We start from the raw sequence: 17,094 nt of genomic DNA, 5'->3' as shown, positions 1-17,094 counted from the left end.
ATATCTGTGTAATTGGTTGTAAAACCAAAACTACAAAACCATAAAAAAAAAAAAAAGGTTTAATTTTTCTGAGGTGCCCGGGTTGAAAACTGTGTTGTCCCAGTTGTGTATTGGACACGATGTGGGCTGCACGACCGCTGTCTGGGACCTCCTGCCTGCTGTGTTTATTTACAGCCCTGGTATCACCGCTAGGTACCAGGGCTATTATGTCACGCTGCCTGCCTGCTGCCACACTCACACTACTCCTCCATTCCTCCTGCTGATGCTGCTGTCTGTCTGTGTTTCCCAACGCCAGGGTACACAGATTTACCTTCTGCTGCCACTCTGCCACCAGCTATTACGTCAAACAATAGCTGCTCACATTACTCCTCCATTCCTCCTGCTGCTGCTGCTGCTGTCTGTCTGTCTGTGTTTCCCAATGCCAGGGTACACAGATTTACCTTCTGCTGCCACTCTGCCACCAGCTATTACGTCAAAAAATAGCTATATCTGTGTAATTGGTTGTAAAACCAAAACTACAAAACCATAAAAAAAAAAAAAAAAAGGTTTAATTTTTCTGAGGTGCCCGGGTTGAAAACTGTGTTGTCCCAGTTGTGTATTGGACACGATGTGGGCTGCACGACCGCTGTCTGGGACCTCCTGCCTGCTGTGTTTATTTACAGCCCTGGTATCACCGCTAGGTACCAGGGCTATTATGTCACGCTGCCTGCCTGCTGCCACACTCACACTACTCCTCCATTCCTCCTGCTGATGCTGCTGTCTGTCTGTGTTTCCCAACGCCAGGGTACACAGATTTACCTTCTGCTGCCACTCTGCCACCAGCTATTACGTCAAACAATAGCTGCTCACATTACTCCTCCATTCCTCCTGCTGCTGCTGCTGCTGCTGCTGTCTGTCTGTCTGTCTGTGTTTCCCAACGCCAGGGTACACAGATTTACCTTCTGCTGCCACTCTGCCACCAGCTATTACGTCAAAAAATAGCTATATCTGTGTAATTGGTTGTAAAACCAAAACTACAAAACCAAAAAAAAAAAAAAAAAGGTTTAATTTTTCTGAGGTGCCCGGGTTGAAAACTGTGTTGTCCCAGTTGTGTATTGGACACAATGTGGGCTGCACGACCGCTGTCTGGGACCTCCTGCCTGCTGTGTTTATTTACAGCCCTGGTATCACCGCTAGGTACCAGGGCTATTATGTCACGCTGCCTGCCTCATTGACTTCCTGCTGCCACACACTCATCCTCCTCCTCCTGCTGCTGAATTTGCCTCCTGCTGTCTGTGTGTTTCCACTGCCAGGGAGCACATACAATGGCGCTTCCAACATGCGTGCGCCACCAGCTATTTGTTACGCTCAAAAATAGCTGCATTTCTTTAAAAAAAAAAATTTGAAAAGAGAAATAAGTGAAGAAGAAGACGATATAGAAGAAGATGAAGAAGAAGAAGATGAAGATGATGAAGAAGAAGAAGATGAAGAAGAAGAAGATGAAGAAGATGAAGATGATGAAGAAGAAGATGAAGAAGAAGATGAAGATGAAGAAGATGAAGATGAAGTAGATGATGAAGAAGAAGATGAAGAAGATGAAGAAGAAGATGAAGAAGAAGATGAAGAAAAAGAAGATGAAGAAGAATATGAAGAAAAAGAAGATGAAGAAGAAGAAGAAGATGATGATGAAGAAGAAGAAGAAGATGATGATGATGAAGAAGAAGAAGAAGAAGAAGAAGAAGAAGAAGACAATATAAAAGAAGAAGAAGATGAAGAAGAAGATATAGAAGAAGATATAGAAGAAGAAGAAGAAGAAGATATAGAAGATAAAGAAGAAGAAGAAGAAGAAGTATATACAGTACTGAACAAATTTCTGGACACAACTTCTCTTTTCAACTTTTTTTTTTTAAAGGAACATCCCCACATAATCACTTGCTGTTGTTACTTGGAAAAAAAGAGGTTTCTTGCATCATTCACCCTCAAAACAAGTGTTGGAAGCTATTTAAGGCCATTTCGAATAGTCAGCTCGAATAATGAGCTCGAATACAGACTCGAATAGTGAGCTCGAATTCCGAGGTCGAATCGAAGAGTAAAAATTATTCGACTCGAATATTCGACTGATCTCGAATAATTTACTATTCGAATTCGACCTAACTCGAATTTTGAAAAGGGGTATTTGAGCACCACTACAGCATAATGCTGGTTTGTACATTAACCCCATAAATTCTGTTTCCATTTTGTCACTTGGGCTATTCCCCTGTGGGCGACCCCAGGTAAGTCTGTTCTCAGGCTTTTTAGAAATATGTCCAACCGTGGTCACGCTCATTGTATGTGTAGGATGCTATTGTATACACCATTAGCATAAGAACCCCTCTATGAGATTGGCCTTGATGCATGTCTACTGGATATATGGAATCAACAATCTTGATTTTAGGGATGTTGTGCTATTTGCTCGATATCTGTGAGTTTGAGCCCAGGTCTCTATAAAATGTTGCTCTGTCAATTGTGTCACTCCCCAAGCAACTGACAAATTATCAGAAGATAGCTTATTTTCAAGGAGTCCGCTTTGCTACTGAATAGACTTCCTCCACTAGTCCATAATCTCTGGCCAGCAAACATGGGGAACTCCATTCTTCCTGCAATTGGCTAGGGGCCTTACAAGTGGTTATGCACTATCCAGAATTGATTATATAGGTGTGTATAAAAAATGAATATAAAAATAACATTTCAACTGCAATAACTAAAAGTCTTGGTTCCCACTATAGCGGAAAACTGACTTTATTGTCGTTCAGCTGCTTTGGAAAACTGTCAGTGAACAGATATTTTATAAATAGGATCTGTTCACACTTGCGCGACAGAGCAGAAATGGAAAAATCTTTTGTGCGGTCTGCAGATGTGTTCCCCATACAGTCTATTGTGGTAATGCATCTGCCCCAACCAGACTACAAGTGCACCATCGGACTGTACACTACACTGTCCGTTGGAGTGCGGCTCAAGTGGGAACCTATATGATTGTTATGTTATTGGAGTACTTTCATATTTAAAATAGCCAACAATAGGTGTACTATAATGTGTCACAGGTTAAGACAGGACATTTGCATTTAACTGCAATGGAAAAGTAAGTTGTGGGTTGAGTTACCATTAACCATATATTGGCCTCACCTATAGGTGTGCTCCGCACAGAATTGCCCGTCTCCATGTCATACACTTGAGTCTGTAGCTCATCAACACGTTGGAAAGCATCAAGTTTCAAGTGTCTTTCCTGTACAAGTTGTGTTTTTATCTAGAATGGGAAGCAGCAACACAGTTAAGTGGCATTCACTATGGCCTTTCCAGCACTAAAGCACTGATATAAATGCATGCATGTAAAAAACAATTCGCCCATTTAGATGAACATCACACAGAATAACAAGATCACCACTGAAAAAGACTGAAACAGCCCTAAAAATAAAACTACCACTGAGAAAAAGAAAAAACAGACCACGGATCTGATCCTTGAAATTTCACCTTTGATAAAAAATAAGCAACCCTGTCAGCTCAGCTTTAGATATTCTTAAGATTGGTAGCACATATTTTGTGAAATTGCTCATCTTGTGTGTTTGAATTCAGTCAGATACTTAGCTACTCCACACGTGTTTATATGAACTCTGTCAAGAATGGGAGTGTCAGGACTACCTGCCATTTACGTTGCACAGTTGTGGAAAACAGGCAACAGCTCTTCCTGGTGGGTGCAGATAAAAACTTATACAAGAAGGGGAAGCTAAATTGGGATGTTTACACTGAAAACTAATGCAACACAGTGTACAGATTTTAAACTGGTGCCAACCGCTCCACGCCAAGTGGCGTGAATGCGGCGGCAGCCCCAGGACCACTCCACGCCGATTGGCGTAATTGGCTTCCTGTGGGGAGTGCAGGAGAGCTCTCTGCTTGGATGACGTAGCTCCGCTCCGCCTTCAGTCTCCCATCGCCGATCGCCATCTAATAACTATGTACAGCACTGCGAGCTAAGGCAGCACTGTACTGGGGACAGCCGTGTGACACGGCTGTCCCCCTGGGGGACATAGGAGCGGGCCCATGTGATAGACTGAAGCTTATCACAGCCGATCGCTGTGATAGGTTGACTAAGGGAGGGAGGAAAAATTATTATTAAAAAATACGTACATTTATTTTAAGGTGGGGGGGGGGGGATCAGACCCCACCGAAAGAAAGCTCTGTTGGTGAGGAGAAAGGCGGGGGGGCAGAAGAATTACTTGTGTGCTGAGTTGTGCGGCCCTGCAGCGAGGCTTTAAAGGGATACTGTAGGGGGTCGGGGAAAAAGGAGTTTACCTTATCCGGGGCTTCTAACGGTCCCCCACAGACATCCTGTGCCCGCGCAGCCACTCACCGATGCTCTGGCCCCGCCTCCGGTTCACTTCTGGAATTTCAGACTTTAAAGTCTGAAAACTACTGCGCCTGCGTTGCCATGTCCTCAATCTCACTGATGTCACCATGAGTGTACTGCGCAGACACAGACCATACTGGGCCTGCGCAGTACGCTCCTGGTGACATCAGCGGGATCGAGGACACGGCAACGCAGGCGCACAGGTTTTCAGACTTTAAAGTCTGAAATTCCAGAAGTGAACCGGAGGCGGGGCCGGAGCATCGGTGAATGGCTGCGCGGGCACAGGATGTCTGTGGGGGACCGTTAGAAGCCCCGGGTAAGTTCAACTCATTTCCCCCCCGACCCCCCTACAGTATCCCTTTAAAGCTCCAGTGGCCGATTTAGCAATGGCCTGGTCACTAGGGGTGTCCTCAAGTGGTTAAAGTGCAATATGGACTTCAGTTTTGGAATATAAATTGTTGGCTGCAAACAAATGGAAAGGGAACTTTTAACTGCAAATTGGACACACGTTTATAGCAATTTTGTAGCAAGAGTGGAATTTCTCATCAAGGCGGAGAATAGAGTGATCCCACAAATATATACCCTACAGCATCTGTGTATAGAAAAACAACATTATTAACATTCAGCCAGGCTGATGTAAATGTTTGTGCTAATAATTATGTATAGAGCTATTTTTCCATGTACTGCATAGGGTAGATGGCCTCTTATTTTTTGGTGTCTATATGTTCAATTTGGTTTGATCCCACCTAAAGTGAGTGGGTTATAGTCTTAACATTGGTTTGCGGCCTGTTCCTCCCTAGTCTCTCCCTAGTGCATTCCTTTCCCCATGTAATATATACAGTGAACTACCTGAAGATTTCTTGCCAGACAATAGAGGAAATTTCTTGGAATATGCCCAACTTAAAGATAAACCGTAACCAAGAATTAAACATCATCCCAATCAGTAGCTGATACTCCCTTTTACATGAGAATTCTATTCCTTTTCACAAACAGATCATCAGGGGGCTCTGTATGGCTGATATTATGGTGAAACCCCTCCCACAGGAAACTGTGAGGACCATGGTCCTGGCAGTTTCCTGTCTGTGAACCTCATTGCATTGTGGAAATAACGGTTTACAGCTGTTTCCAACTGTCAAAAAAGCATGCAGCAGCTACTTCCAGTGACATCACTGGTGTTGCCTCTTTAAATTATTAAATGTCACCAGGTCTTTTATAAACCTCATAGCAGCTGACCTGCAAACAGAAACTGGCACTAGGCAGTTAGGCGGGCACTTGATGTGAGGGCAAACATTCTTCTGAACACTAGACAAACTCCTTTGAGGCATTCCCCAACTGGCAGTCGGTCTCTTAGGCATAACTACTGGGGGAGCAGCCCAGGACTGTGCTGCCACATCTACTCACCTTTTTCTCCCTCCAATAAAGGACCCCCTCCACTACAGATGTTTTGTAGTCACATTTGTTATGAGTGGAGGGAGTCATACTGACTTTTTAAATGACACCCGGCAGATGGACCCCTAGGCTGTGGGGTCACTATGGAGGTAAGGGAAAGGGGGTAGAAGCTGGGCTGGCACCACTATAGGGACAAAAGGGGCAATTACCCCAGAGCACCCAAGTTTTGTTATTAAACAGATATGTACAATCTTTACCTGCTTTACTTCTTTTTTAACTTTATTTTGCTGCAGCTGACCCATTTTAGAGGTTCTTTCTACTTCATCCACAAGTGAGCGCAGCTTCTGCTCCTTGTCTTCAATGTTCTCTAGCAGTCTATCCATATTAGAGGAATTCACGCTATCTAGCTGCTGCCATCTTCTTGTCTCCTGCGAGAGTTTGTGTTCAGACTCACTTAGACACTGTTTCTGTAAAGCAATATCATAAAGTCAGTAACCTCTAAAAATGTACTTTGCTTCAAGACTAAATTAGATCTAACATACAACATCTAATAAAAACCACCACACAACACAGGACATGATATCATACAACAGATCTTCAAAGATAATAGAATTCATTATTTGACATACATAATATGATCTAGCATAACAATTTTATGGAATACTTACGTTAGAACACTAAAGAGTCCACAATACATGCTCTTAAGTCAACACCATACAAAACTATGTGCCTGCAAACCCCTAACGTTCACTCCCCTGCCTCGCATGCTTTATAATGGAAATCCTGGCTGCCAGAAGGAAAAGCAGCCCAATAAGTACAGATGGACTGAGAAGACAGTTTATAATTGTGTCAGTCCTCACCTACTACTCTAACGGAAGCCTAAGCACCACCTTTTCCATCGGTAGATGTCCTGCAGCTGTATAACATGTAACCCATTACCATGTTCCTGTATGTGTACAGGAATAAGGAATGGCATATATCATGTGACTCGTTGTGGACCACAACTTGAAATGCTGATATTTCCAAACAGAACGTTTAGCAGCAAAGAAAAGTGAGGCTGGAGATTATGAATGATGCTACAACTCTCCAAATTAAAATGTGTTTATTTATCCAGCTTGTGTTGTGTATGTAGGTCCCTTGGATTAAAATAGAACAGATATGTTGGTTTGTCCTATTTACAGTATGCTAGGCTGCAGAGAAAGCTGGAAATGGGAACACTGCACCTGTTTGATCAGCTGTTGATTCAGTTTGCTGGCATCGGATTGTGTCCTTAACAGAGTTGTCCTTGCAATCATCAGTTCCTGGCGTAACAAGGCCACCTCTTGCTCCACCACCAGCTTCAACTTCAAACCCTCCCTTTTGTTGTGGACAGCTTCCTGTTAATAACAGTAAAGGAAATAATGGCAATATTTATTGGAGATAGGACAAGTGAATAAGAGAGAAATGTTATATGTTAGGTGCTATTATGGACCTACAAAACTTAAATCCATAGATGCAAATTCAGTTTCCAATCTGGATTCTTTTAGGAGGATTGATAAATCGGTTTTCTCTGCACAGTGGAACCCTAACAGCCTGGGGAATACACAAGATCCAGCATTGCGTGATTGCGATATACTGACTGAAAACCGAACAGGAGTGAGACAAAAAACGGTGATGTAGCCAGACATTCCCATATTCTTCTGATTAAACTGGATTATCTTTGTATAATAAATGATGGCACTTTCCTGCTGGTTAATAAATTATTTTTCCACCTTGTGTAAATGTTACGACATAGTGCTTATTTTCAACAGCAGGATGCATGAAGTATAAATGTTCACACATGGAAAAACGTATCCCTTAACACTCGTATAGAGATTAATTTCTCTTGTGTTGTTCATCATGTTGAATGCACATCAGGTTTCCACAGCAGCTGAAGGAATAAATGTAGTCTAGCGCGTACCTTTTCAGCATTTCTCAGTTTCTCCCGCAACTGTCCTTCCTTTGCTGTGATCTTCCACTTATTCATAGCCTTCAGCTTGCAAAATAATGCTTGTAGCTGGAAATTGTCATCCTCTAGAGACTTCTAATTATAGGAAATAAAAAAAGAAACACATTAATATTCGTATAAACCATGGGTCCCCAAACGTTTTTGGTCAAGGGCCGGGTCAACATACTTCAGACTGCTGGGGGGCCGGAGTATACATAAAATGATGTAGAAGTATTTGCGGGCCAGACAGTGAAGCATACTCAGGTGACGACCTGCAGTCCAATTGGACAGCAGTGTCATTGACCTGATGTGGAATTTGATTTGTAATCGGCGAAATACTGCTTTCTGGCTTCCATGTGGATGGGTGGTGCCAGCACTGCTATTCCATATACGGACCACCAATATTTAAAGATGTAGCTGACTGCATCTATAAGTGATACATTTGCTGTGTGGGGGGCCGGTAAAAAAGCCTCAGGGGACCACATTCGGCCCACGGGCCTTAGTTTGAGGACTACTGGTATAAACTAAAGTTGTAATTTCTATTTAAAAAAAAAAAAACAACCACCAAAAACTAAGGTACTTTGAAAAAGTTGTGGATCAACATTTAGAACACTGTTGTGGACCCTGTCAAAAACAAAAAGTATTCCAGTAAGTACACTCGGAAATAGTACTCCGAGATCCTGATTTCTAAGTTGAAGGATCTTTAAAATAATTCCTCTGACTTTCTTATTGTCTGCAAACATGGTCACTGGGGTGAGGGACTGCCACCCAATGCAGAGAACTAGAGCCAGATCTTCCACAAGGCAATTCTAGACAGTTGCCTAGGCCCTGGAGAGAGTCTAGGAGGCCTGGTGGATACTAGCTCCCACCATCTGGGCTTCCCTGCGATCACAGGTGCTGCTTCCCTATAGTTATTCCCCTGCCACAGTGTTCCATATTTCTCATCACATCAGGAGACACAAGTAGGGATTTTTTGAATGCATCTGCATATTTTCCTATTTAAAAATGTGTTAATGTGCAATGCCATGTGAACACTTTTTTTCAACAGCAATGCTTGTGAAGGTATCTGTTGTAGATTGAGAATGTAATCTTTATATATAGTACCAAGTGTAATTCTCATTACTGAGGATCCCAGTTGGACTAATGTATCAATGGGGATCTTCGGCAACAAATTCAAAGCCCCACCCCATGGATTTTGTTTAAATATATTTATATATAGAATTATAATGTTATCTAATTGAGGCTGCACTGGTGCTGTTCTGCTTCAGAGTAGAGTAAAACACAGGAAAAACCGTGTATGGAAGCTAAATGGTGGACAGAATCCTTTTTCATGGGAAATGTGATTGGAACTGTAATGCAGCTTGATTTACACCCTCTCTGGATTTAGTTAGTAGGTGGATCAATCAGAAGTGACAATTTCACACTGAAAGTAGGAGGAACAATAAAGGACAGACTTTCTGAAGGATTTATGGTACATAAGCAATTTTTCCACTCTTAACACCAGATTGTTGAATTTACAGATGGGATCCCTGTATCATTTATAGTGGGAAGCAAGATTTTTAGTTAGCTTTAGAAACTTACCAATGACAATGTGTTTTCCAGAGAGCTATCATTTCTTATCGAGCCATATTTTTTTCTCAAGTGAATCATGTTGTCCACTCCCTCTTTCCGAACTTCACTGATGAGATCAGTCACTTGTTTATTCATGTTAATCTGATAGCCATCTATTGTCGACTATAAAAACAAGTTCAGAGATTATGGCAGGAAGATTGTGTGAGACTTTCAGGAGTATATTAAAAGGTGGAGCAGACAATGGAGCACTTGTATGATAAGATGGGCAACAGTGATGGCATTCTCTACAAAAAGGCAAAGTGGGAAAGGAGATGCAACATAATTTACTGGCTCATATCAAGAATCTGTGTAAATTATTAGACTTGATAAGTCAAGATCAGCGTGTCAGATACAGGAGAAATTAAACTGTAGAAAAGGGACTTGCTGTCCCCTTACATGCTCAACTTCCCACTGCCTGTGTTCCATTCTACTCAGAGCCAGAAAGCTGCATCACTGAGAAAAGAAGGGGAGATGTAATGTAGCACTGACAGTATCCATGCCTCCATGCAACTTCCCTCCTATCTGTGACATGTCAACCATAAGTTACCCTGGAATCCTGAAGGATGCCTCCCTGCACCACTCTACTCCTGATATTATTTCCCAAGATGCCTAGGTCAGAGCTGTCAGGAAAGTAGGTGATGTGGCTGGTGCTGACTTGTAAATCAGCTGAAAAGGCTACATATACATCAAGTCTTATAGCACATTTACAGGATTGTGGTTTTTTTTTCTAATTGTTACCTCTCCCTTTCTCCACCTAACCAAACTGTGCACCCTACCCTTCTCTACTCACCTGAGGATCTTTATCTTCAAGATGACATGACTTCACCATCCGGCCAGTAAAAACAGGAAGCCAGAGCACCTGTACACCGCAACTACTCTGATCAGTGCTGTTGCAACTGGTCTTCTTTGACCCCCACATTGCTTCCCCCCCAAAAAACGGCATTGTCCTGATTTGTCACAACCATGGTCCCTCACCACTTTGGGGGTGTGAGGGCAGAGGCTAAAATAAGCTAATCGCGTGGATGGGCTTTATGGAAAAAAAAAACTTTCAGCCTGTATAAAAAAACACCACAGTTCCAGAGATTCAGCCGATGGAAATCTATTGAAAAGCAGACAGCTCCAGAATTTCTCTGCCAGTCACTAGAGATGGTCAATGAGATGCTGTTAATTCTATCTTGCCTGCAAATTTACTGCAAATTGTTTGCAGCTCAGAACAGGGCCAATCAAATGCACTTCCTGGTGATTTTGACTGGCTCAATTCCAAGGTGCATGCAATTTGAATAAAACCCGTATGCAAGCCACAATTGCTACCATCTCATTGCAAGTCCATTACGCTAACAAAAAATAGAGAAGCTTTTAAAGCAGTTTGCTGCCAACAAAGGTGACTTTTACAAGGAAAGGAGAAATTAAATATGCACAATACTTTTTACAGCTAATATCTCTGGAATATTTATCATATTCATATTCTGCTTTTACTGCAGTCATCCTATGAGTACGTTTTTTTGTTTTGTTTTGTTATTAACAGACTGCATATTATCCTGTTAAATACGTTTTCCACTATCAAGAATGCAAGGACAAAACAAATATCAAGGACAAAACCCAGCAGTGCAGAGATAATCATTTATACATAACACTACCACTTGTGAGCTTATGTGTACTTTTCCCAGTACCTAAACTGGTTTTAAATCCTTGTTTTATAAGTAACTAGCTGATTGCCCGGCGTTGCCCGGGTATGTATTTGGCTGGTGTTGGCTCTGCATACTTTTTCTAACCCTAACACACAATTACTCACTGACCAAGTTTGTGAGCTTTGCGGTCTTTGGTATCAATAATTTGCATTGAAATGAAAAAATCTGATTGGCTGTTTGTGGCTCCACACCCTTTTCTGAATTTGAACCCCAGTCACCCAATAACCAACTGTACCAGGTTTGAGGCCTGTGCCATTAACCGTGCAAGAATGGTAGCAATTAAATATTCCCCTTGAAAAGCAATAGGTGAAGTTTGATTCACTTTTGTAGGCTCCACCCACTTTTCTGAATATTAATCCCAGTCCCCCAGTGACCAACTGTGCAAAGTTTAAAAGCTCTGACATTAACAGTGTAAGAATGGCTGCAGTTTACATTTTCCCAGTGAAATTTGTATTTGTCTCCACCCATTGATGACCCGGCATTGCCCGTGTATGTATTTGGCTGGTGTTAGCTCCGCCCACTTTCTAACCCTAACGCACAAACACTTAATGACCAAGTTTGTGAGCTTTGGGGTCCTTGGCATCAATCATTTGGATATTCCCATAGAAATTAAACAAATCAGATTGGCTGTTTGTGGCTTCACCCCCTCTCCAGCATTTGAACCCCAGTCACCCAATGACCAACTGTAGCAGGTTTGAGGCATCTGTTATTAACAGTGGAAAAATGGCAGTAATTTAAATATTTCACTTGAAAATTTTGATTGGCTATTATAGGCTCCACCCACTTCCCTGAATATTAATCTCAGTCACTCAGTGACCATCTGGCCAAAGTTTGGGAACCCTGCCATAAACAGTGTAAGAAGGGCTGCAGTTTACACTTTCCCAGTGAAATTTGTTTTTTGGCTCCGACCACTTTTTGTAACCTGGACACAAAGGAACTACTCCATGAACAAGTTTGTGAACTTTGGGGTCCTTGGCATCAATAATTTGTATTTTCCCATGAAATGAAACAAATCTGATTCACTGTTTGTGGCTCTGTCCCCTTTTCTGAATTTGATCCCCAGTGACCCAATGACCAACTGTACCAGGTCTGTGGCTTGTGCCATTAACAGTTCAAGAATGGCAGCAATTGTAATATTCTCCTTGAAAAGCGACATGTGATTTTTGATTGGGATTTTTAGGTTCCACCCACTTTTCTGAACATTAATCCCAGTCACCCAGTAACCAGCTATGCTAAGTTTGAGAACCCTTCCACTAACAGTGAAGAAGGGCTGCAGTTTACAATTTCCCAGAAAAATCTGTTTTAACTCCACCCACTTTTTGTAACTTGGACACACAGTCACTACACAATGACCAAGTTTGTGAGCTTTTGGGTTCCTGGCATCAAAATTGTGGTAATGGAAGCAGTTTATCCAGAAAAGAAATCTGGCTGTTTTTGGCTCCGCCCCTTTACTGAATTTGAACCCCAGACACTTAACGACCGACTGTAGCAGGTTTGAGGCCTCTGCCATTAACAGTGTAAGAATGGCTGCAGTTGCAATATTCCCCTTGAAGATCAAAAGGTGAATTTTGATTGGCTGCTGTAGGCTCCACCCACTTTCCTGATTATTAGTCCCAGTCACCCAGTGGCCAACTGTGTCACGTTTGAGAACCCTGCCAATAACAGAATGGCTGAAATCAATCTAACAAATCTGATTGGCTTTTTGGGGCTCCACCCCTTTAGTGAATTTGGACCCCAGTCATCCAATGACTGACTGTATCAGGTTTGAGGCCTCTGCCATTAACAGTGTAAGAATGGTAGCAATGTGAATATTCCCCTTGAAAATCAATAGGTAAATTTTGATTGGCTGTTGTAGGCTCCACCCACATTTCTGAATATTCATCCCAGTCACCCAGTGGCCAATTGTGTACAGTTTGGGAACCCTGCCATGTTAAAAATGTAGTTGTTGCCACCGCCCACTTTTTCTAAACTTGACATACAGTCACTCAATTATCAAGTTTATCAGCTTTGGGGTCCTTGGTATCAATACTTTGTATATTCCCATTTAAAAACAAACAAATCTTATTGGCTGTTTGTGGCTCCGCCCCCTTTATGAGTTTGGGCCCTAGTCACCCAGTGACCAACTGTACCAGGTTTGAGGCATCTGCTTTTAACAGCATAAGAGAATGTTAGCAGCTTAACCACTTCCCGAACGCCGTATGTACAATTGGCGGCCGGGAAGTGCACCCCGCAAGGACCGCCGTATTGACAATTGGCGGCGGTCCTTGTAGGGGCATGGGCGGAGCGATCGCGTCATCAGTGACGCGATCCTCCGCCTGGCGCCGCTCACCCGCCGCAACATCCCGCCGGCTATACGGAAGCGCCGGCGGGATGTTAACCCCGCGATCGCCGCATACAAAGTGTATAATACACTTTGTAATGTTTACAAAGTGTATTATACAGGCTGCCTCCTGCCCTGGTGGTCCCAGTGTCCGAGGGACCACCAGGGCAGGCTGCAGCCACCCTAGTCTGCACCAAGCACACTGATTTTTCCCCCCCCCCTGCCCCAGATCGCCCACAGCACCCATCAGACCCCCCCCTGCCCACCCCCCAGACCCCTGTTTGCACCCAATCACCCCCCTAATCACCCATCAATCACTCCCTGTCACTATCTGTCAACGCTATTTTTTTTTTTATCCCCCACCCTGCTCCCTGCCCCCTCCTGATCACCCCCCACCCCTCAGATTCTCCCCAGACCCCCCCCCCAGACCACCCCCCCTGTTTACTGTATGCATCTATCCCCCTGATCACCTGTCAATCACCTGTCAATCACCCATCAATCACCCGTCAATCACCCACTGTCACTGCCACCCATCAGCCAGCCCCTAACCTGCCCCTTGCGGGCAATCTGATCACCCCCCCACACCAATAGATCGCCCGCAGATCCGACATCAGATCACCTCCCAAATCCATTGTTTACATCTATTCTCTCCTCTAAACACCCACTAATTACCCATCAATCACCCATCAATCACCCCCTATCACCACCTGTCACTTTTACCTATCAGATCAGACCCTAATCTGCCCCTTGCGGGCACCCAATCACCCGCCCACACGCTCAGATTGCCCTCTGACCCCCCCTTATCAATTCACCAGTGCATTAATTACATCTGTTCTTCCCTGTAATAACCCACTGATCACCTGTCAATCACCTGCCAATCACCTATCACCCATCAATCACCCCCTGTCACCCCCTGTCACTGCCACCCATCAATCAGCCCCTAACCTGCCCCTTGCGGGCAATCTGATCACCCACCAACACCATTAGATCGCCCGCAAACCCGCCGTCAGATTACCTCCCAAATGTATTGTTTACATCTGTTATCTTCTCTAAACACCCACTAATTACCCATCAATCACCCCCTATCACCACCTGTCACTGTTACCTATCAGATCAGACCCTAATCTGCCCCTTGCGGGCACCCAATCACCCGCCCACACGCTCAGATTGCCCTCAGACCCCCCCCCCCCCCCTTATCAATTCGCCAGTGCATTAATTACATCTGTCCTTCCCTGTAATAACCCACTGATCACCTGTCAATCACCTGCCAATCACCTATCACCCATCAATCACCCCCTGTCACTGCCACCCAACAATCAGCCCCTAACCTGCCCCTTGCGGGCAATCTGATCACCCACCCACACCAATAGATCGCCCGCAGATCCGACATCAGATCACCACCCAAGCGCAGCGTTTACATCTATTCTCTCCTCTAAACACCCACTAATTACCCATCAATCACCCCCTATCACCACCTATCACCACCTGTCACTGTTACCCATCAGATCAGACCCTAATCTGCCCCTTGCGGGCACCCAATCGCCCGCCTACACGCTCAGATTGCCCTCAGACCCCCCCTTATCAATTCGCCAGTGCAATATTTACATCTGTTCTCCCCTGTAATAACCCACTGATTACCTGTCAATCACCTATCAATCACCCATCAATCACCCCCTGTCACTGCCACCCATCAATCACCCCGTCACTGCCACCCATCAATCACCCGCTGTCACTGCCACCCATCAATCAGCCCCTAACCTGCCCCTTGCGGGCAAACTGATCACCCACCCACACCAATAGATCGCCCGCAGATCCGACATCAGATCACCACCCAAGCGCAGTGTTTCCATCTATTCTCTACCCTAAACACCCACTAATTACCCATCAATCACCCCCTGTCACTGCTACCTATCAGATTAGACCCCTATCTGCCCCTAGGGCACTCAATCACCCGCCCACACCCTCAGAATGCCCTCAGACCCCAGCCCTGATCACCTCGCCAGTGCATTGCTTGCATCTATTCCCCCCTCTAATCACACCTTGAGACACCCATCAATCACCTCCTGTCACCCCCTAGCACACCTACCCATCAGATCAGGCCCCAATTTGCCCCGTGTGGGCTCCTGATCACTCGGCCAATCCCTCAGATCCCCCTCAGACCCCCTTCCGATCACCTCCCCAGTGCATTGATTGCATCTATTTTCCCCTCTAACCACCCCCTGAGACACCCATCAATCACCTCCTGTCACCCCCCTAGCACTCCTATCCATCAGATCAGGCCCAATACAACCTGTCATCTAAAAGGCCACCCTGCTTATGACCGGTTCCACAAAATTCGCCCCCTCATAGACCACCTGTCATCAAAATTTGCAGATGCTTATACCCCTGAACAGTCATTTTGAGACATTTGGTTTCCAGACTACTCACGGTTTTGGGCCTGTAAAATGCCAGGGTGGTATAGGAACCCCACAAGTGACCCCATTTTAGAAAAAAAGACACCCCAAGGTATTCTGTTAGGTGTATGACGAGTTCATAGAAGATTTTATTTTTTGTCAAAAGTTAGCGGAAATTAATTTTTATTGGTTTTTTTTTCACAAAGTGTCATTTTTCACTAACTTGTGACAAAAAATAAAATCTTCTATGAACTCGCCATACACCTAACGGAATACCTTGGGGTGTCTTCTTTCTAAAATGGGGTCACTTGTGGGGTTCCTATACTGCCCTGGCATTTTAGGGGCCCTAAACCGCGAGGAGTAGTCTAGAAAACAAATGCTTCAAAATGACCTGTGAATAGGACGTTGGGCCCCTTAGCGCACCTAGGCTGCAAAAAATTGTCACACATGTGGTACCGCCGTACTCAGGAAAAGTAGTATAATGTGCTTTGGGGTGTATTTTTACACATACCCATGCTGGATGGGAGAAATTTCTATGTAAATGGACAATTGTGTGTAAAAAAAATCAAACAATTGTCATTTACAGAGATATTTCTCCCACTTAGCATGGGTATGTGTATAAATACACCCCAAAACGCATTATACTACTTCTCCTGAGTACGGCGGTACCACATGTGTGGCACTTTTTTACACCCTAAGTACGCTAAGGGGCCCAAAGTCCAATGAGTACCTTTAGGATTTCACAGGTCATTTTGCGACATTTGGTTTAAAGACTACTCCTCACGGTTTAGGGCCCCTAAAATGCCAGGGCAGTATCGGAACCCCACAAATGACCCCATTCTAGAAAGAAGACACCCAAAGGTATTCTGTACGGAGTATGGTGAGTTCATAGAAGATTTTATTTTTTGTCACAAGTTAGCGGAAAATGACACTTTGTGAAAAAAACTATTAAAATCAATTTCCGCTAACTTGTGACAAAAAAATAAAAACTTCTATGAACTCACCATACTCCTAACGGAATACCTTGGGGTGTCTTCTTTCTAAAATGGGGTCATTAGTGGGGTTCCTATACTGCCCTGGCATTTTAGGGGCCCTAAACCGTGAGGAGTAGTCTTGAAACAAAAATGACCTGTGAAATCCTAAAGGTACTCATTGGACTTTGGGCCCCTTAGTGCAGTTAGGGTGCAAAAAAGTGCCACACATGTGGTATCGCCGTACTCGGGAGAAGTAGTATAATGTGTTTTGGGGTGTATTTTTACACATACCCATGCTGGGTGGGAGAAATACCTCTGTAAATGACAATCTTTTGATTTTTTTACACACAATTGTCCATTTACAGAGGTATTTCTCCCACCCAGCATGGGTAT

At 44.0% G+C, this 17,094-nt stretch overlaps 1 protein-coding gene across 6 annotated transcripts in view; it reads right to left on the bottom strand.

Moving 5' to 3' along the window:
- LOC137503789 (coiled-coil domain-containing protein 162-like) overlaps positions 1 to 17,094 on the bottom strand; it is a 146,041-nt gene that overhangs the window by 11,250 nt on the left and 117,697 nt on the right. For all 6 annotated transcript variants that reach the window (XM_068231273.1, XM_068231276.1, XM_068231275.1 and 3 more), the window contains 5 exons: positions 9,297 to 9,449; positions 7,689 to 7,811; positions 6,973 to 7,125; positions 6,007 to 6,216; positions 3,142 to 3,262 (listed from right to left, as the gene is read on the bottom strand). In XM_068231273.1, the coding sequence (XP_068087374.1) occupies positions 3,142 to 3,262; positions 6,007 to 6,216; positions 6,973 to 7,125; positions 7,689 to 7,811; positions 9,297 to 9,449 (760 nt within the window). The remainder of the gene's footprint in view (positions 1 to 3,141; positions 3,263 to 6,006; positions 6,217 to 6,972; positions 7,126 to 7,688; positions 7,812 to 9,296; positions 9,450 to 17,094) is intronic.

Source organism: Hyperolius riggenbachi, chromosome 4 (genome assembly GCF_040937935.1).
Source record: "Hyperolius riggenbachi isolate aHypRig1 chromosome 4, aHypRig1.pri, whole genome shotgun sequence".
NCBI classification, from domain to species: Eukaryota; Metazoa; Chordata; class Amphibia; order Anura; family Hyperoliidae; genus Hyperolius; species Hyperolius riggenbachi.
The sequence above is the reverse complement of the archived record's forward strand: the minus strand, read 5'-3'. Positions and strand labels throughout refer to the sequence as shown.